Source organism: Tachysurus fulvidraco, chromosome 23 (assembly GCF_022655615.1).
Source record: "Tachysurus fulvidraco isolate hzauxx_2018 chromosome 23, HZAU_PFXX_2.0, whole genome shotgun sequence".
NCBI classification, from domain to species: domain Eukaryota; kingdom Metazoa; phylum Chordata; class Actinopteri; order Siluriformes; family Bagridae; genus Tachysurus; species Tachysurus fulvidraco.
The window spans coordinates 3,629,546-3,651,798 of record NC_062540.1 but is presented as its reverse complement, the minus strand read 5'-3'; the positions used below and the strand labels follow the sequence as shown (position 1 = coordinate 3,651,798).

Sequence of the window (22,253 nt, the reverse complement as noted above, 5' to 3'; positions counted from 1 at the left end):
CACTCTCTCTCACTCATCTTCTACCGCTTATCCGAACTTCTCGGGTCACGGGGAGCCTGTGCCTATCTCAGGCGTCATCGGGCATCGAGGCAGGATACACCCTGGACGGAGTGCCAACCCATCACAGGGCACACACACACTCTCTCATTCACTCACACACTCACACACTACAGACAATTTTCCAGAGATGCCAATCAACCTACCATGCATGTCTTTGAACCGGGGGAGGAAACCAGAGTACCCGGAGGAAACCCCCGAGGCACGGGGAGAACATGCAAACTCCACACACACAAGGCGGAGGCGGGAATCGAACCCCCAACCCTGGAGGTGTGAGGCGAACCTGCTAAACACTAAGCCACCGTGCCCCCCCTCAAAACAAACGAACTGAGGTTATATTTTTAGGTTAAATTATGTAAGTTGCTGCTTTTTACCCACCCGGGCAAGTATGTCATGGGATCATGTAATGGTCTGGCTAATGATTTAATAATTCAAGCATCCCTGTAATACCAGATTGCACCAGGATTTAAAAAGAGTACAGTCTCACACCCACTTTTAGCATCATCTATTTCTGTTCCACTGGAAAGTACAGCCTGTCTGTGGCGTTTCATCCCAGCTGCTCCATGACTGCCTCGATGCTGATGATGGATGTCGTTATCGTGCCCTTCGGCGAGGCACTGAATGCCAAGCTGTCCCAGGGACACCGTGTGTTCAGACTGTTAACATCACCGCCAGCATTTTGAACAGGAAACTTATCGAAATCACAAAATCTACATCATTACAAAGCTTCTACTCAAATCATCAAGGTCAAACACATAAACTGTCCCATAGAGTAACATATCATAACATATTTGGTTTAGGATCAGCTTAGAACAACGAAGCAGCTGAACCCAGACATGCTAATGAGCACATTATGGTTACGATCCTTTCTAAGGTAGTTGAATATCCTGCCAAAAAGTTCCCACATGAGATGGGCACTACCCTTCAGTTGAGGTGCCAAATGTAATGAGACATGACTTACACACACTATTAAAGCCTCAGCATACTTGCAAATGATGGCTCCAAGGACTGCACAAATAAGAGAACACGCTGGACTCCAGTCCTGCAGGTAACGGTCAAAGTCACTGTTAGTTCAGTGATAGTTCAAGCAGTTAAGGCTTTGGGTTGTGTATTCGAGGTTTGGGGTTCAATCCCCAGTAAAGTGAAAGTGACGTGACGTACGGTTAAGTACGGTGACCCATACACAGAATTCGTTCTCTGCATTTATCCCATACAAAGTGTGCACACACACACACACACACACACAGCAGTGAACACACACACGGTGAACATACACACACAGCAGTGAACACACACCCGGAGCAGTGGGCAGCCATTTATGCTGCGGCACCCGGGGAGCATTTGGGGGGTTCGGTGCCTTGCTCAAGGGCACCTCAGTCGTGGCTGGCCCGAGACTCGAACCCACAACCTTAGGGTTATGAATCGAACTCTCTAACCATTAAGCCACGACTGTACTGTCAGGCTGCCACTATTGGGCCCTTGAGCAAGGGCCTTAACCCTCTCTGCTCCAGGAGTGCTGTATTATAACTGGCCCTGCACAAGTTGGGATATGTGAAGAAAGAATTTCACGGTGCTGTAATGTAGATATGACAAATCAAAAGGCTTCTGTTCTATTAAGTTGACTGGCCACATTGTTTAGAATAAAACGACAAAAATATTCAATTGAACACAAAAATAGTTGATGAGACGCCTGAATGATTCTTTTTTTTGCCTAAATTGTTACACACACACACACACACACACACACACACACACACACACACACACACACACACACACACACACACATATTCAACACAAGATACATCTAATGTGTCTCCATTTTTTTTTTGCCAGTAGTCTTGACCATATGCAAGTAGTGTAATGGTGCTGAGAGAGGGATGGAGGTCTGGGCTCTCGCTGCTCCCAGTGAATCAGAGCTACATCCTGTCTGAGACATTACACCATCGGGCTGAATATCGATCCGTTCAGTGATGCAATAGAATCTTCATGTTTTGTCTCAGTCAGGAAAGGAGGATGGCTGTGTTTTGTAGTGAGAGCCTAGCACTCGATCTACTATGGTGTCATAGTACATAGAACCTAATGTAGTCAAACACACTGCACACACATACGCACACACACCGGTACACTAATGACCTCCCAGAGACACCCAGGCTGTAATTAATCACTCATGCTCTGATGGTGATAAGCCACTACATGGCTATGATCAGGGATTCTGCATTTATATTTACACACAGGCAATGTTCAGAAATGTGTTACTGCACTGCTTCATTCATCGAGATCAGTTACTTTCAACCGCAACACTGTTTAATTCTTGAATAAAGCTTTCGGTCCTTCATCCTTGAAGATTTCCTGCGACCGCTTTGAACCAAAAATCTGCTCCAAAAATCTGCTCCAAACTCCCCAAAACAAACCAACTGTTTTTAACCTTTATATTTACAGCATTTACTATATGTCTTTATCCATTCATTCATTCATTCATTTTCTACCGCTTATCTGAACTATTCTCGGGTCACGGGGAGCCTGTGCCTATCTCAGGCGCCATCGGGCATCGAGGCAGGATACACCCTAGACGGAGTGCCAACCCATCGCAGCGCGCACACACACACTCTCATTCATTCACTCACTCACACACTACGGACAATTTTCCAGAGATGCCAATCAACCTACCATGCATGTCTTTGGACCTGGGGAGGAAACCGGAGTAACCCGGAGGAAACCCCCGAGGCACGGGGAGAACATGCAAACTCCACACACACAAGGCGGAGGCGGGAATCGAACCCCCAACCCTGGAGGTGTGAGGCAAACATGCTAACCACTAAGCCACAGTGCCCCCCTGCCCCCCTGCATCGAGGTAAAATATGCATATTATAACGGCATGGCTACAAATATAAAATTTACAAGAAGGCAATGTACCTACTGATTAGGAAATTACACCATGCAAGCAAGGATCTAGCTTTCAAGCAGATCACTATGACCGGCAGATTACTACAACCAACATTTCAAGCCACACTAATAGGGAAGTTACCAGATTTAATTGTTGGTACTGCAAATCCAGGTTGATCTCCTCGCTTTAATGCTCGGCCAGCACGGTTCCTCCGATACTCACACTTCTGGCATCAGCTTTCAGGTGGAAACTGATTTTGGCATGTCTGCAGAATCAGTCAGAAAACCAGTACATGCGGGTGGTATCTCTTCTCACACGTGATTCCCACAAGCTGTGGTTTGGGAATTGTTGGTATGCTAAAGCCAGCTGGACTCACTTAAGCCTGCCAGACAGCGACTAAACACGCAGCTTACCACAACTTGGCTGTCAGGTCTAGAATGTAAAATATCAACAGTCAGGGTAGAAAGATTTGGGAAAAGTGTAAAAGTGACGCCGTTTTTGTTTTCCTTCTTTTCTGGCTAACAAATGCGGTTCTCTTGGCTGCTTGCATTCGGACCTTATTCTAAAGTCAGACAGAGTATCATCCAGAGACTCTGAAAGCATCTACTTGTAGAAGAATGCTTCTATCTGTAGAGCGTTTGCCAAGAGCATTCGTTTTTCTCCAGCCACCGTGGACGAGAACAATCGCTCGACTAAACCAGCACGCAGATGTTCGACGGTATGGCGCGGATATTAATCCGAACAGAATTCATCCGTTAACAAAAGGGGCGATTACGTAGATAGACAGCACCTCTGGGTTTGCGCAGCACTGTTGATTGTTTAACTGCTACATTGATATGTTTCAGGCAGCTGTAAATTTGGCAGAGTCACAAATCTCGGTCTTAAAGACGGAATAAGACAGCTGAGAATGCTTCCGTTAAACTGGCCTCCTTTCAAATGAAAACAAGGAGCCAAGTATGCTGGAAGTGCTAGACTGAAAAGTTATGTCCGTTCTTCCCCAGGCAAATTGGAAAGGTTTAAATAATGCTGATATGTTTCTGCTCTGCAACCTTGGCACTTGCATCCTCTACGATCGGTCCGAGACAGAAAGACAAGGGTGTCCATGTCTCCTGGAAAGATTAATACCCTTTTGGCTCTGAGGAACCAGACACTACCGATTAAGCAACACAACCCTTCTCCCACAGATAACATTCTGCAGACTATTACCCTTTGGGAGTCTGGCTCTGTTATCGCACATCACTAGAAGGCCAACCTTCTACAGTGTGATCTAAAGTGTGAGAAAGGGATCTTTATCGGGGCGTGAGGGAAATCTGAAATAGTTATAACGTTATGCAGTATAGATAACGATGCTGCAAAGCAGTGCTGGGTTAGGGGATGTCAAAATCTGAGTAGTTTTACATGAACCCCTTTCAGGACATAAAGGTTCAAAGAGACTAAAGGTTTACCATCTGAACGAGCAGAGAAAAAGTCATTGATAAAAGTCTGCTCTGACATTCAGATGGTCTGTATGGGTATGGAAACATCCCTGAGTCTGGAGACAACCGTGTTACCTCGTGGCTTCAGGGTCTCCGGTTTGATCCTGAGTAACTTTCTGTAAAAGTTCTCTCTGTGTGTCTGTGTCGGTATCCTTCGATTTCCTCTCACCTACCAGAATCCTGTTAGACTAGCCTTGCTAAACTGCCCCTACGGTAAGTGTGAACGAGTGTGTGAATGTGTTTGCATGGTGCTCTGCGATGGACTGCTGCACCATCCAAGTATTCCTACCTCAAGTCTATTGGTTTCAGGATAGAGTTCAGAAACTCGCAGATCAGAATAAAACATTTACTGAAGATGAATGAATGATGATTAGGTAATATTACCAGAGGTGGGGGTAAGTCACACATGTGCAAGTCACAAGTAAGTCTCAAGTCATGAATGTCAAGTCAAAGTCAAGTCTTTTTTAATATTTGTCAAGCAAGTATCAAGTCTCAAATTTGCGACTTAAGTCTGACTCGAATCAAGTCGAGCCCCCCATCTCTGAATCATTTAACTCAAGTCTCAAGTCATGAATGTCAAGATAAAGTCGAGTCTTTTTTTAATATTAGTCAAGCAAGTCTCAAATTTGCGACTTAAGTCTGACTCGAGTCAAGTCCCCCATCTCTGAATCATTTAACTCAAGTCTGAGTCAAGTCATGAATGTCAAGTCAAAGTCGAGTCGAGTCTTCTTAATATTTGTCAAGGAAGTCTCAAGTCTCAAATTTGCGACTTAAGTCATATGACTCGAGTCCCCAATCTCTGAATATTACCATAACCAAGCTATAAAAAAACTATTTAAGTTACTTGATTTGTTTAAGAAGTAATGATGAAATTAAAGCCGGGACTTCAGCATTGGAACGATCCGTCGGTCAAATCCAACTAATTTGCAATGGAAATCTAAAGAAAGCTTCTAGATAAGGACCAACAATGGCCCTAAAAAGACTGTTGTTTTTTGTGGTTGAGGAAATGCACTGTATTATGAAAACAGGTTTAAACCAACAACCTTAAAGCTATACTTATACAATCTTCTGTGCTCACACAGTTTGTTGTCTCTGATTAAAAAAAAACAGGAAAACCAGAGAGGACAGACCCTCTGCAGTGACAGTAAAGTGTGAAACCTTCTTCCTTCCTGTCATCCTTTACAAGGCCACACTGCTTCAGCTGATAAAGCTCTGGCCTGAGTGATAAGGAATAATCCATGGAAGGTGTTCAGGGTCGGACCCACAGTGAGGAGGGAAAAAAAAAATCAGAGAAGGTCATAGGAACTTTGCAGGAACTGGAAATTCTCAGGGCTTAGACAATGTGTGAGAAACATAACAGTTCAAATAAAATCTTGGCAATTAGTGAAGTATTTTTCCAGGAATGTGGAACTGCCATCGTGTCGGCGATGACCCTTGAGTTTTTTTTTTTTGTTTGTTTGTTTTTTAAAGATAACAAATTATATATACAATTTTTTTTTTCTCAGCAGAAGATATTGAGTTTTGCACCAACAGATTTACATTCCTTCACCGACAGCCTTGCATTCCAGTTACAACGAATCCGTGCCAATGGAAATGAATCGTTTTCACATTGTACCCTTTTTTTTCTTATGATAATTATCTGTCGGTTTGCTCCGGGACCATGTTGTGAAATATCACGATCAAGTACAAGTCGCAGGAAATGCAGCCAAACCCCGCAGGCCATCTGATGAGCTGATTAGTCACTCTCGATTTAGCCGAAGCTCAGGCGTAACCCCTTCGAGTGCTGACCTCTGACCCCTGCCGAGAGAGCAGCTGCCCCCACGCTGCCTAAACCCAGGCAGGATTAGAGCTGTCAGGGATACGCAGGGCAGGAGGCTGCCGTGACTCCACACACTTCCTCACCCCCACACACACACACGTTCCCTTGATGGACTCTTGCCAGAGAAGGCAGGGTCGGACCGAACGCTTTCCCGCTTTCTTCCCTTCCCGACATTCACCAGATGCAGTAAACCCTTCAACCACAAATCTATCTTTCTTAATCTATCCCAAAGCATAATAACGTAAGAACTTTACTTATAAATATCATCAATGTATAACACATGACCAATCCTACGGGTTTTTAAGGCTGCCGTCAGTGTCTTTTACCCACTTTGGCTTTTTCGACAACTAATTCGAGTCTACATTCACGCTATCTTTAGTTCTTCTAACATGGCTAAGATAAGCAGTTAGGTGAAGACGGAGGTTGCTACAGTACACATCTCCTCCTCCGGGATCCTTATCACTCAGCAGAAGAGGAATGGGGTCACTTTCGACTGTCAGCACACGATTCGTCAACTAAAGTGTGTGATAATTCAGGAAGGCTGAGAGTAATGAAATGTTCTATAATGACCTTAGCGTAAGCAACACGTTGTAGCAAACTGATATAACGATAAGCAAAAAATTTGAGCGTAAGAAACATCGATTTGGCTTCCAGAGCGCCTTCTTTTTTTTTCTCCAGCAGATGCCTGATGACTGTGGCGTTCTGTCCTCATTAACCATGGCCGGTTTCCATAAATACAGACGGATGAGTTGCCTGAAGAAGACGGTCTGAAAAACGTGGCAGATGGTATCGGGTTTGTCCGACGAGCTTTACATGTGACCCGTACGTTTCTCATACACATCAGACAACAGATCAGCATCCGAATAAAAACACCTGCATATACGTATGCAACTACGCAATCAGAACAACGCATAAAATCCTACAGAACAGGTCAATAGTTTATTATGTGAATAGTTATTGAATAGTAGCTGTTTTACTTCTGGGATTTCAACAACAACTGTCTCTAGATCGGTGTGAAAAACCATAAACCTCTTGGTTGTTCTGTGACCAGACGTGGACGTGGACAGGCCACAATAGCATATGACCACTGTGGCATTCATTCATTCATTTATTCATTCATTCATTTTCTACCGCTTATCCGAACTTCTCGGGTCACGGGGAGCCTCTGCCAATCTCAGGCGTCATCGGGCATCAAGACAGGATACACCCTGGACGGAGTGCCAACCCATCACAGGGCACACACACACTCTCTCATTCACTCACACACTCACACACTACGGACAATTTTCCAGAGATGCCAATCAACCTACCATGCATGTCTTGGTACCGGGGGAGGAAACCGGAGTACCCGGAGGAAACCCCCGAGGCACGGGGAGAACATGCAAACTCCACACACACAAGGCAGAGGCGGGAATCGAACCCCCAACCCTGGAGGTGTGAGGTGAACGTGCTAACCACTAAGCCACTGTGACATAGAAAGAATAAACACCCGCTATAATCAATCTGGTAACGCATCAAACATCAGCCCGTCTCCAATAAAGTAGGTTTTATTTCTCAGATAAGATTCTCTTTACAGATCTGCTACATGTTTCGGTTACTTCAATATAAGAGTGACTAACATTACAAAGCATCCTCCCACCCCAGTAAGTAGTAGTTAGGTTCCCGGACCCTGGGGAACACTTCACATACACACACACAAACACTGGCAGACAGAATGGTGGTACAACAAAGGCAGTCATGAGGAGGATGTGGTGAGATTAACCCTTGCAGGTCACTCAGACAGCTCTGTGCTTTCATTCAGTCAGTCCCTGCTATTGAGCTGCTGTATAGAGAGAGAGAGAGAGAGAGAGAGAGAGAGAGAAAGAAAGAGAGAGAGAGAGTGCACACATTCCTCAAATAACAATGCAGTGAATAATGCCAAACCCCGACACATAGCGCAGCATTTCTTTTCTCCACAGACTGATCACATGATTCAAATCAAGATTTCAAGCCTTGTATTCCCATATTAAATCTTTCATAAAGCAAATCGTATCACGAGAATGCTTTTCCAACGTTAGGCTTGGCTCAAGAAAGAATTAGATTTATATCTCACAGATGTTTAGGCCATTCTGACAGTCCCGTGACTGTCTAAATCTTTATTCATACACAAACACACACACACACACACATATATATATATATATATATATATATATATATATATATATATATATATATATATATATATATACACATTCGGTATTCATCCCAAATCCAAATCCGCTAGAAGACGCCCCACTTACCGTCGCACGTACGTCATACTGATAAATCAAAGTTCACGACAGGAAATGAGTTCTCGCCTTGATTAGCAACATACGACAGGTTTTCCCAACCGACCTCACGTACGCCATTACAATTATTAGCCTTCTTCATTAAACTGATCTTAGCTAAAATTAGCTGCCTTGTTAATGTTAGCTATTATTCATGCTAGGATTAAAATGCTTACTGCTTTGGCTAAATACGAGCAAAATGAAGTTAGAAAAGTCACTCGAATGAGACACAAACCAAGTGCTGGGTGTTTAGTGTTTAACAGTCTGTACATGGAGAGCAGAGAGCAAGTGTAAAATATGTGAGACGACTCTTGTAGTATTTAGTACGGGGTGGTCCATCATGACCACAGTGTACAAAAATGTCAGTGGATATACAGGAGTGAACAGAAACACACATATATACACACACACAGGCTGTGAGAACCACGATACACAATACTCCATTGTCCACTGCTTCTCATTCTGCAAGATGAATGGGGGAAATATCTGGCTGTTGCTCTATCTGACGCCTCTCGCAGTCTTCTGTAATGTTCACTGAATGGGAAGTCTTTAGGAGATCCCTCATTGTCTTTAGGAGAGAACTGGCATACTGGAAAGTTTGCACAAAAACACAAACGTTGGGTTTAAAGTTTGTTTCCCAAAAAAACTGTCCAGATAAAAGTCCTTCACAGAGTCGCATGTCCGTCCTGTACTGCGACATGTCGCCAAACTGTCCACACGACCGTCCACAAAGTTTTCATCGCTTGTGGTTTCTGGTTTTCGGGTTTAAAAATCTGCCGCTACGTTAGGACGAAAAATTTCATAAGAAATACATTTCAAAACCCCGATTACGAAGCTAATATGGACAGAAAATGTATGTTTTTAAAAGTGTTGCATTGAGATCTGACATTTGGCAGATATATAAAAAGATAATACGTAAAATCACAACAGCGGGTTTTGAGGAAATAATAAGAATAAGAATCGAGAACAGGGTCATGTGAGGCAGCGCGACTTGTAATGGAGATTACATGCTAAAACGTTTTATTCCTCTTATATCACTTCTTATGCAGACCTTTTTACTCGACTACGAGCATTGTCTCGTTTGTCGAACGTCCAAACGGAGGCTGTATTCTACGAACTCGGAAGTGACCGTTTAGCCATAAAGAAGCGCTGTGACTGAAAAACAACAATGAACTGACAAAAATAAACATTCACAAAGAGAGAGAAAGGACGGTAGAGAGACTGAAAGGCTGTAGGTTATAGCCATCTACCCTTTTTTCTCTCCAGGTGTTTCCGTTGGCTCATTTTCACTGCTGCTCTCTTGACGTAATCGTATGGGTTTGTGCCAGGATTCTGATGCACTCGCTCTCGTGGCCTTAACAAAGTCCCACTAGATGGGCAGAGAGATTAAGTGTGTGTAGGAAACGGATCACTACGTGACGTACATAGCGTTATTAGAGAGTAAGCTTTCACATCCTTTGGATCCTAGACAAATTATAAATGAATGAAATTGTGGATAGAAACATTTATATACATTGCCAAATATATATTACAGCGGGGCACGGTGGCTTAGTTGTTAGCACATTCGCCGCATACCTCCAGGGTTGGGGGTTTGATTCCCGCCTCCGCCTTATGTGTGTGGAGTTTGCATGTTCTCCCCTTGCCTCGGGGGTTTCCTCCGGGTACTCCGGTTTCCTCCCTCGGTCCAAAGACATGCATGGTAGGTTGATTGGCATCTCTGGAAAATTGTCCGTAGTGTGTGTGAGTGAATGAGAGTGTGTATGTGTGCCCTGTGATGGGTTGGCACTCCGTCCAGGGTGTATCCTGCCTCAATGCCCGATGATGCCTTAGATAGGCACAGGCTCCCCGTGACCCGAGTAGTTCGGATAAGCGGTAAAAAATGAATGAATGAATGAATATATACATTACAGCACAACTGGAGCAGGGAGGTTAAAGGCCTTGCTCAATTGCCCAACACTGATAGTTTAGCAGTGCTGGGGCTTAAACCCCAACCTTCAAATCAACAACCGAAAGCCTTAACCACTCGAGTCACCACTTCCCCTCTATAAAGCGTCAACACTGCTGAAGCTGAGGCATATTGTTGCCTTTGACGTGAAATATTTACCTATAAAAACGCAGCACTGTTGAAACTGATTGGTCAGAAGGTGTTAATAAATTTTCTGTCTATAGTTCCGGCTGATTGGATGCTATTTCAAAATCTGCACATTTAACCCAGGTCTTCACCTTAAAATGAAATGTAAATGTGTTACAAAGAGAGAATACAGTTTGTGAATTTAACATCTGAATGTAAGTGATGTTCGGATGGGCAGCTGGACTGGAATATACCACACGAACAGACCGCCGTCACGTTTAGGGAGCTCCGGTCATGCCTCAGTGAACACCGATACAAACCGCAGAGCCTCCAGAGACTGCTGCAGTAACAACACTGCAGCTCCGGCATACCACCGGCAGAGGTGAGAGCTGGCACTGAGCCTGGCAATGCCTCTTATACTGGCCATGTTACTCTAACAGATGAGGGTTAGGGTTAGGATAAGGGTTAAGGTTAGGGTTAAGGTTAGGGTTAGGATTAGGGTTAGGGTTAGGATTAGGTTTAGGATTAGGGTTAGTTTAGTATGACTACTACTTTCATTACTAGTCGTTGTTACATGACCTATAAATAACATCTGATTCACATCAATGTTAAAAATGCCGAGGGTTGATTCAGTCCTGGGAGAGATGGTGATGTCAGTCCCGTCCAAACACACATCCACACCCTTCGGTGTTAATATTTTGGCGATCGTTTCCTGTTGGTGAGCTGGCGACTGCTCCATAGCATGCCGGGAGATTAGTGTGCAGGCTGGGTCAAATCAGAACCAGATGAGCTGCAGATGTGAGTCAGCAAACATCTCTGCACTCGGCTAACGACTGAACCGCATGATTCAGTCTCACTTCTGCTAAATCGGGAACAAACCATGGAAGAAGAACTACAGAACAAAGACACAGAAGTAACCGTAAACATAAGATCCTTCGCTCGGTGTTACTACTTCCCTCCATTGATAAGTGAATTCAGTGGATGGTTTTGGGTTGCGTGACCAGCGAATGTATCGCTGCTGGAACACATTTGAATTTGGTGCCTTTCCAGAGAGCATGAACTGAGAGACACGGAGCGTAGGCTTGTGATCTCTTGTACATCTGGGAGTTCCTTACTTCCTGATCGAGGGGGATCCGTATGATGAATCTGGGAAAATGGGATGTGAGGATGGTGCTGCTCATGCTATGTTTATACACCTGGAATATTCCCACTATGCTCTGTAGGAGGCTTGGGTCTGACTTTGGTCATGGTTGCTAAGGGAATGATTTCACCCTGTTGCTTTAGACAGCTGCATTGAATCATGAAATGTACTCTACGTGATTGAAGATTTCATCTCCAACCTACAAAGGTATGGTTGGGAGAGCTTGGGATTTATATGATAGGCTCTAAAAATTGCCTAAATAATAATCTTGTAAACCAAAATAAAAAAAAACAATAATTATGACCCCCTATTACCAAACCACAGATTGGTTTCAGCAGTTGTGGTTCAAGTGGTTAAAGTCATAGGTACCCCCGATTACCCCCTGTTGGGCTTTCAAGCAAGGCCCTCAACCCTCTGTTATGTTCTATCATGTCATCCTAACAATGAACGGCGGTGTGCAAGGAATAATTTAGCTATACTATCTTTTTTAGTAATACCAAGGTACGGGGAGAACATGCAAACTCCACACACACAAGGGGGAGTCGGGAATCGAACCCCCAACCCTGGAGGTGTCTGACGAACCTACTAACCACTAAGCCACCGTGTCCCCGGAAATTAAGTCAAATGGAGGTTCACTTGTGCTTTCTGTCAAGGCAAATTAGTGCTAGTTGTCACTGTAGCCTAGGCAAATAACAAATACAAAGGCACATGAGTTCAAATCTCAGCCATGCCATAGCTATCCAGGAGCGGAGGGAGCAAACTGACCATCCTTTCAAGCATGGTATTCTCTTCCCTGTAATTCACAGTGACAACTGTCCATCGAGAGCAAATCTAAATGTCTCCTTGCACAAAATTTCACTCCCTTTCATTATTATTGGCACTACCGTCCATGCTGCTGTTACAGTAAATGAACGAACACCTTTTGACCAGACAGCATCGATAAATTAACAGTACTATATTATAACAGAAATTAGGACAGATGTGGCATTGTTAAGTAACAGTCAAAATCCCCAAGAACCACCACAACATGAATACAGACCATTTACCAGCAAGCTGACTCATTCAGAGAGGCCACAGCCCTACATCTGGTCAGTAAGGGCTGTTTGAGAGGAAAAGTGTTATAAATGTTAAATACTCACCCTGGCATCACATCCTCCACTGGCACACTGAGAATAAATATATGGCACTATAAAGACTTCCATTAGGATATTAGGTCAAGATCAGGTCTCGATTCAGTTAAGATCAGACGGTGAGCTCACCAAACTGAGACTAGTTGCAAAACCAAAGCAGACTTTTTATAGAAATCCTAAGGAATAAGAGTCGACCCGAGTCATATGGTGAGTCACAATCTGATTGCCTTTTCCTTAATAAGCCATACGCAGACACTCAAGAGCCCCAAGATCTCCAAGGTGCCCTCGGGTCTGCGTTTGTGCTGGCTTTCCCCACCACAACGGTCCTTTGTCATGTTGCAAGAGGGTCTATCGTGATAAATTAGCAGGCTACTCACAATGTGTCAGTCTGCACCAGGCACTTTGTACTCCATCCGACCAGCTATTCAGCCCCACCAAGAACAGGAAGGACAGCCAGGCTTCACATGGTGGCCCCCACAACAAAAGGTTAAGATGACATCATTGCCACGGAGTCATATAAGGATTCTAAAGGTTTCTAACTAGGATTGCAAAGGGGCGGAAAGTTTCCTGTAAATTTCCGGAAACTTTCCACAGGAACTTAATCCGGTGAATTTGGGAAATATTCCAAATTGGAAACTTTACAGGAATTTATTGAAATTTACCGGGAATTTACGGGAATTTATGGGAATTTACGGGAATTTATGGGAATTATTTGGAAATATAGGGAAATGTATATAAACTATATCATTTACAAACATAAATAAACATTTTGTTTGGTCAGAACACTCCTAATTTACTGCTTATTAAGAGTTAGTAAGGTAGTTATTAAGTTTAGGTACTGGGTACCATTAACAATGTAGAATAAGGTCATGTAGAATAAGGCATTAATATGTGCTTAATAAATGGCCAATATTCTATTAATATTCATGATAATAAGCAACTAGTTAAATGAAAATAAAGTGTTACTGTGCATGTTATAGAAGAATGCAAGTTTTTTTTAAATTCCCAGTTTTTTCCCATATATATTCCTGTTAATTCCCATGGAAAGTTTCCAGCCTTGAAAATTCCCGGAATTTTACAACCCCATTTCTAACTAAGGCCTGCACGGAGGAATAAAGATGACCCACGTGTCCACTGTTTCCCAAACATAGGTGACATACTTCAGGCTTTATACCATCAAGTATAAATGAATTGTTGCTAATTCTAGATAATACGGAATTCCATCTAAATAAGTTTGAATTAGAAATTAAGACTTGGTCTACCACAAGTAAGGAAAAAACAAAAGCTACCATGTGGATTTAGTTGAGTTGTTTTTTTTTTTTTAACCCACATTAAAATAATCTTCTTCTTCAAAAATGCAGAGAGCTACATATCAAAGAGAAAGCGGATTCGAAGCTTTTCTCAGATCCTCAGCCATACTGTAGAGGCTGCTCTCTCCACCACGATCCCTGTGGTTTACAAATCTCTCTGCAGCTTGGGAATGCTTCCTCTCAGACCCCTAAAGCTAGAAGGCTCCTCCGATCGGTACGCTGGAACGGAGACCAGCCGTTTGAGTCCCGACTGGCAAAGCTGCAGTATTTTGTATTCTAAAAAAACGTGACGGTTAAGGGAAATGGGGGAATATGTTAAAAAAAATCTTGTCTTTCATCGAAAAGTAATATTATGTACGTAATTAAGGCCATCCTGAAAAATATTCTTGTTTGCCGTAACCCAACAGACCCTGTCAATACAGGACCGACTCAATTTTTTATTTTTTATTTTTTGCTTTAAGTCCGACCGACTTGCCGGTTGTAAATTTGCGTTAAGACCGACCGATTTTTTTTTTTTTTAACTCTTCAAACAACTAATACAAAAGCAATAAAATAATATTAATTATATTTTAGTAAGTATTGTAAATATATAAACTGCCTAGGCCTACATACAAACGAAGGCTACGTTCTTTCTTTTAAATAAAAACCCGTGACATCATCTATGTTTACAGTATTGGTTACCGGATGTCACACTATGGCCTGTGCGTTCGCTTCATCTCATTCTCTCATTCACTGTCAGAGACAACGGTTCTCGGCTGCAGTAAACAAAATGTTCGCGGTCACCGTTCAAAGTCATACGGGTTCGGGTGCCATAATACATCTAAAAAATTCATTAAAACAGCTCGACACCGCTTTAACTTGGCACGAAGATCTGGAAAAACTGTGTCCAGCATCAAAATAAGGTTTGTAATGATGCGCCCGAAGGCACGGGTTGAAGACCCAGTCGGTGACGTCACGATATGCTAATTTGTTTAAAGTCATACCTACGTAATCACCATCACCAAAATTGTACTTTTCTTTTTACATTGAAACTAGAAAAAAAGTTTACTGTTACAAACCAAAATATTTTTAAGGATTACCTAACCAGCGCTGCCTCCTCATCCTGCCAAGGGCTCTTATGGATTTCCTGCAGATTCTCTAATTTCTTCCAACCTACCAAAAATACACCACTAGTTTGACTATGCTAAATCTCCTTATGGTATGAATGAATGTGAGTATATTTCACTGTAATGTGCTGGCATTCCATCCAGGGTCTTACACCCAGTGCTCCCAGAATAGGCTCAGAACCCACCACAACCCGAAGATATATGAAATGGATGGTTCTAAAAAGGGAAACCCTCTGACACTTTAAATGATTCCCCCAGAGGAACACCTTAAATAGTCCCTTTTAGATGGATAGGTAGTACCTTCCGTCTTTAGAAGAAGCCTAGTGTGTAAACACCTTAATGACAGAATGTGGGCTAATGCACAATTAGCCAAGACATCCAACCTGCTGACTTTAATCTACATTGTTTATTGTCACTTTCTGTGGTTAACGTTTGAGGTCGGCCAGTTCTCTAACACACTTAATGAGATGAGAAGGTCTTCCATCTTCTTAAAATCACACATCAAGAGCCTTAGATACAGAAACAAGGCACGGTGGCTTAGTGGTTAGCACGTTCGCCTCACACCTCCAGTGTTGGGGGTTCGATTCCTGCCTCCGCCTTGTGTGTGTGGAGTTTGCATGTTCTCCCCGTGCCTCGGGGTTTCCTCCGGGTACTCCGGTTTCCTCCCCCGGTTCAAAGACATAAATGGTAGGTTGATTGGCATCTCTGGAAAATTGGCCGTAGTGTGTGTGTGTGAGTGTGTGTGAGTGAGTGAATGAGAGTGTGTGTGTGTGCGCTGCGATGGGTTGGCACTCTGTCCAGTTTGTATCCTGCCTCGATGCCCGATGACGCCTGAGATAAGCACAGGCTCCCCGTGACCCGAGAAGTTCAGATAAGCGGTAGAAAACAAATGAATGAATGAATTTTATTCTAATTAGAGTCATAGAAGACGACGCCTGAGTGGACGTCTGCTCACAAGGTTGTGAGTTTGAATCTGGGGACCACCAAGCTGACATCACTGGGCCCTTGAGCAAGGCCCTTAACCCATGATAACTCAGTTGTATAAATGTCAGTCTCACTGGTGTTACAGGTGTTCGCCAAATGCTGTAAATGTAAACAACTGTCATCGCTGGGTAGCTTACATTGTGTTTGTTTTTAGATCAGATGTTCTGGATCATGCATTATATCATAAGCCCAGTCTCTCATGAGTTCATGAGCTCGGAGCAACCGGCTAATAGATAAACAAGATCACCGAAACACTTCCTTGAGAAGGTTTATTCATGACTTTTCTCTCATGTCCTCCGTCTGAGAGCATCATGATCCTGAGTCAGCGAGGAGCCCCGTGGCGAAAAAGCCTCCACGCATCCGGCAGCTGCTCCAGCAGAAGCGAAGCAAGTGAAAAGAGTCAGTATGACAGCAGCGAGCGTGACGATTCAAAAACAATGGCTGCATTCTGCCAGACATGTCGGACAGACACGCACGCATGGGAGTCAGATAGTCCGTGCGAGAGGCACTGGAGACACGGAAGCGTCTCTGTAAGGTCCGTGTTCATGTCATGTCACTTTCTTATAAAGATACAGAGGCGTAATTCATGTCTAAGCGAGATCTTATGAATCACGTTCACATGGACCGGAGTCAGCAGAATGGACCAGCTACAGTAAATAACGACCTTTTTTATGTCATCTCGATAAATTCTGCAGCTGTAGAATCATCTTATATTTATTCTATTTCAGTTTTAACCACGAGTAAGGTTTTGGTTTTTTGTTTTTTTTGACTGGATGTTGTCACTAAGTGTCAGTTTGTGAGGTCCTGCGAATAGATCCACGGCTCAGTCTCGTGATTCGAAAATAGTTCAGACAAAACCACGGATCGGTGCATGTGGCCCAGTGGCACTGTATATTTCCACCATGTTTCTCTCAGAGACTCGTTCTTAAACATGCCGGACGACTAACTGCTTGCTGTTCTATTATATTCTCCACTATTTATCAGTGCATGTCCTTGTATTGTAGCCCGTACGGTACATTAAAAAAAAGCCCCCCACCCCCACCCCAAATACCTCATGTGCTCATGTATAGTTACCGGAGATAAACGTGACTCATGGGACGTTCATATTGAAACCGAGTCTTTTGATGGAATTAAACGGTAATTTCCTATTTCGCTCAGAGGAATGTACGATGCCTCGAACCACAGGGTGACGCAGCGGTCTTAAAAGAAGACTAACTAATAATATTTAGTCAGGTGGCTGCAATCTGCTGGACACCACATCTTTCAGCCGTAGAATTATGGGAACATGAGAAGAAACTGGAGGTTATTATTATTGTAGTCAGAGGAATTATGCCAAGATTTGAAGTAGAGGTCTTCACGGGTCCACTTAGATCCGAAAACCCGAGATCCGAACTGAGACCCGAGCAGGTTCGGGTCTAAAAGTATCACGTGTGCATCGGACACGGGTCGGGTATAATAATAGCGGCGTCAGGTCTCGGGTCATTTAAAATGAATGTGTTTTTACCGAACGGACCCGAGAAGACCCGGACTAATGTATCTCGTGTGTGTGTGTGCATCGATTCAAGTCCTTTTCCAACCTCTCCTCTGTTTGCCAAGACCGCTTGCGACATGTGGCTGGTGACGTGTGGCTGGTGACGTGTGGCTGGTGACGTGTGGCTAGCGGTGAGCTCATTTTCGTTGAAACAAACCTGTCAATCAATTTTGAATCCACTCTGTAGCGGTTACTTTAGTGTAGAGTTACGCAACATTCGGGTCCAAGTCGGGTTAAAAAAAATTGCCAAAGGGTCGGGTCGGACTCAGGTCTAATTTTTTCGGGTTTGTCTCGGGTCGGGTCTTTCTTAAAAATAAATAAATAAATAATGCAAGTCGGGTTCGGGTAAAAAGTGATTCGGGTCACTTCGGGTCGGGTAACATTTCTTTAGACCCGAGAAGACCTCTAGTTTGCAGATTAACTTAGAATTTAGGTGAAATTCTACACACATCAGTAAACCAGTCAACGATGTGAGCATCCACAATGTCCCAAGAATCACAGGATACAAGATAATTGTTAAGTAGTAAAGTATCACACTGGTGCATTGGGAAACTGGACCCAGGCAGGATATTCTGCTTGAAAAGAAATATGTGCCAGGACCTGGCAAAGATTAAATGATGTCACTTTAACGAAGAGCTCATTGAAGGTAGAGCGTGAAAGCACCCATGTGGTGACGACGCTCAGCATGCTCCGTCGTATGAAGGAAGTGGAGCTCGTTTCACATACTGATTGAGAGAGAAAAGGCATAAAGCATCTAAAAATCAGGCTTTTCTTTCCTTTCCTTTCCTTTCCTTTCCTTTCCTTTCCTTTCGTCTTTACCTCCTGGGAGGTTATGTAACAGTTCTGTTGTTTTTACCTCCATAAAAGAGCCACTAATGCACCAGGCTCTCCTCAAACTGCTCCTTTGGTCTGGGAACCTTTTCAAAAGAGTTCTTCGTGACTTCAATTGATGGGTTTTTCTTAAAACTGACAGACTAAATTTGAACAAAAAAACAACAACGATACTGCTTATAAAAATCCGAGGCGTCAACTGAACTCATTTGATCCTCTTCCCGGGATTGAAGAAAAACTATTAAAGAAGGATGGAGAGGAAAAATTGAAGGTTGTCTACGGATAATGGCGTATTAAGAGAGGATCGAGAATTGAATATAGGTTAACAGGCTGACAGAGAACCTTTTTTTCCTTTCACACATAAACATGACGAGGTTCCTGTAAATACCTTTCGCCGTACAGGCCTCGGATACGAAGCCAGATGGCAGCCATTACTGCTAGTGAGTCTGGAAGTCTTTGATTTGGAGCAGAGATCCTATCTGCTGCCTGCTCTTACGAACTCACGAGACAGAACCTTCACTCTGACTGTATCTTTTTCACACGCGCATATACACACACACACACACACACACACACACACACACACATGTGCACAGTAATGGGAGCTGGTTGTGTGGAGGGGATGTGGCTGAGAAGGAATGTATCCTTTATTTGTCTAACCTCAGTTGCACGACCTGTGGAGTCGAGTCGGCGTGTGAGACTCCCATATTTCATGCCATCCCGTGTTCCTTTTGCTCCCTCCACGTCCATCTTCTTCTCTAAGGGTCAATGGACCACTTGCATGGGAACGAGCTCATCTGGTTTGGCACGTGGTCTACACATGTGCATCAGACACACTGCTTTTCAAGCGATCCGGTTCCTCATAAAACGTCCTTCGAGAAGTCCGTTCTCTCATAAATTTGGGATTTTTCCATGACAATAAAATAAAAATACAATAAAGCGGACCATTAAGTTCAAGTCCTGTGTAACTTAAAGCCCAAGAGTGGATGTTCTGTCTCAAAGGATTTACACATCCAAAACAATTTAATCAAACGGACTTAAAGCCGTCACACAGACACGGAACACATAACCTACTTAAAGCGATCGTGCTGCTGTGTAAATTGAAGCTTCTCTTTTAACACAGAACGGTGCCGTCTCGGTGAACAGGATTCCCGCAGACGAAACTGCGTGCCGTTCCTGCCAAATGTTCCATTTCTGTTACAAGAGGAAACAAATCTATATTTTCCACACACAAAGTTGAGCCAGATGTATTTTCCAGTGTGGCAATCGGTTCGGGCTCGAACTACGCAACGCTACACGATCGACCTGAGGTGAAATCTATGGTAATCGAAAGGAACCGAAGCAAAAGAGCAAATTTTTTATTGTTTAAAACTGATGGTCTGTCAGCAAAAGGATTTCGGAGCATTTTAAATACAGCATGTACATGAATGAAGCTAAATAATAAAAAATAAAGGCTTTTGTAGATGTTTAAAACCTTTATTTGTTCTATCTGGTATGGTAGCAAAATGATAGCATGGCTTGATTAAAAACAGAAAGAGAACATTTAAAGATGACCGGATGGCTTGTTAGCCAGGAATTTTATAAAGCTGACTCTTCATAAATACTCTGATACGAGTACCAACCCCAATACCAATGTGCAGTACCAAATCTGAGCACTTTTAGATCGGATATACGGTTATATTCTTTATGTACAATCCAATACATGAAGTCAATCTGTTCTGAAGAGTCGGTTTGGTTTGGACACTTTACATGGATGCCCTTTTGGTCAGCTTCCGCTACAGCTGTATCAGTGACGTCCCAATGGACGGAGACACCGCGGCAGACCCAAAAACCGCTAGGGAGCTTTGATCATCTTATAACATCTGAGGAGCTTCTAAGAAGAACTGGAATCCATGGCTGGGAAGAGAGAAGTCTGGGCTGACCTTAACAGTCTGGTGCCATCAGAACCAACAAGAGGAAATGCAGATAAAATATAAATGGATGGATGGATGGTTGGTTGGTTGGTTGGTGTGTTGGTTCCTGGAGGAACACAAGAAGACATCTTTCCTCTTTTCTTACTGAGTGAGTCAGTATGAAGAGAAGGTCTCACAACTCTGACTGGGATTCCCGTCATCATGTTGTTCGTCCCTCTTTCTTTTTTTAGTCCCTGACATGAACTGCACCAGTAGCTTATTATCAGGTATCTCATAACATCTCGGCCATCAGCCATAACTGTGTTATAACCCTATAACCTTATACTAATAAATAGGTTATAAAACTAACTATAGATGGGTTTGCTGAGGAAATGACACCACCGGACCATGAAACAAGAGCAGAAAGACGATTCTTTGCTCCAAGCAGTGCTTTATTAAACCTTTTCCTAACAAAATGGGTGTATTTTTTAATTTTTGTTCGTCTAATTCACGTGGGAATAAAAAAAGACGCGCGTTCAAGATCGTTCGAATCAGACAAAATGTTAACATCGGTTCATTACAACTGTCCATGACAGACTACAGGTTGTTGAAACAGCGCACAGTAAAGGTCTCGTGAAATATAAAGAAGACAAAATAGCAGGGTTTAAACGTTAAAGTAAAAAGACAGTGGACTCAGAACCCATGATGTTAAACACACAGTGCGCAGTGAACAGTGAACACACCCCCAGATTTGTGTCTTAGTACAAGAACAAGGAGGTAAAAAGGACAAGACAAAAGAAAACAACGTCATGTTCACAAACAACACCTTCTTTTCAAGATAATCGTTTCAAATGTAGTATAAAGGTTATCTGAGATGAATAGAAATGAAATAGAAGAGGATATTATTTTTTACCTAAAGCGAGGTGAGTCTTTAAGGCAGTCTTCAAAATCCACCGTCATTGTGCAGGGAATTTAGTCCTTCTGTGTTTAAAACTAAAATGTCATCTCAGGCAGAGAGAGAGAGAGAGAGAGAGAGAGAGAGAGAGAGAGAGATGGTGTAAATGAAGGATGAGCAATCCTGAGTGAGTCCGTATGAGCTCGTCCACAGAAGAGGAGTGTCACTGTTAGACTGGAGCTTAGCGGCTTTACAGGCTCGGCGTGAGAGTTAGGGAGCGTCGCTAAAGTGTCGGTTATGTAACAAAACGTCAAAAAAATGGTGGTGAAAAAAAAGACATATTCATTCATTGGCCGTTCATTCATTCATTCATTCATTTTTAGTAAGTACTTTATTCTAGAGTCTGTCCATGATTTGGGCCGTCATTCATTCATTCATTAATTCATTTTTAGTAAGTACTCTATTCTAGAGTCTACCCATGATTTGGTCCTTCCTTCATTCATTCATTCATTCATTCATTCATTCATTCATTCATTCATTCATTCATTCATTCATTCATTTTAGTAAGTACTCTATTCTAGAGTCTACCCATGATTTGGGCATTCATTCATTCATTCATTCATTCATTCATTCATTCATTCATTCATTTTAGTAAGTACTCTATTCTAGAGTCTACCCATGATTTGGGCCTTCATTCATTCATTCATTCATTCATTCATTCATTCATTCATTCATTCATTCATTCATTTTTAGGAAGTACTCTATTCTAGAGTCTACCCATGATTTGGGCCTTCATTCATTCATTCATTCATTCA

At 42.9% G+C, this 22,253-nt stretch overlaps 1 protein-coding gene across 3 annotated transcripts in view; it reads right to left on the bottom strand.

Annotated features, from left to right (window-relative positions):
* acap3a (ArfGAP with coiled-coil, ankyrin repeat and PH domains 3a) overlaps positions 1-21,671 on the bottom strand; it is a 57,998-nt gene extending 36,327 nt beyond the window's left edge. For 2 of the 3 annotated variants that reach the window (XM_027145062.2, XM_027145064.2), the window contains exon 1: positions 21,457-21,671. In XM_027145062.2, coding sequence (XP_027000863.2) covers positions 21,457-21,503 — 47 coding nt within the window. In that variant the 5' untranslated portion in view covers positions 21,504-21,671. The remainder of the gene's footprint in view (positions 1-21,456) is intronic. The other variant, XM_027145061.2, reaches the window with a different exon arrangement.
* Between the last annotated feature and the right edge of the window lie 582 nt (positions 21,672-22,253).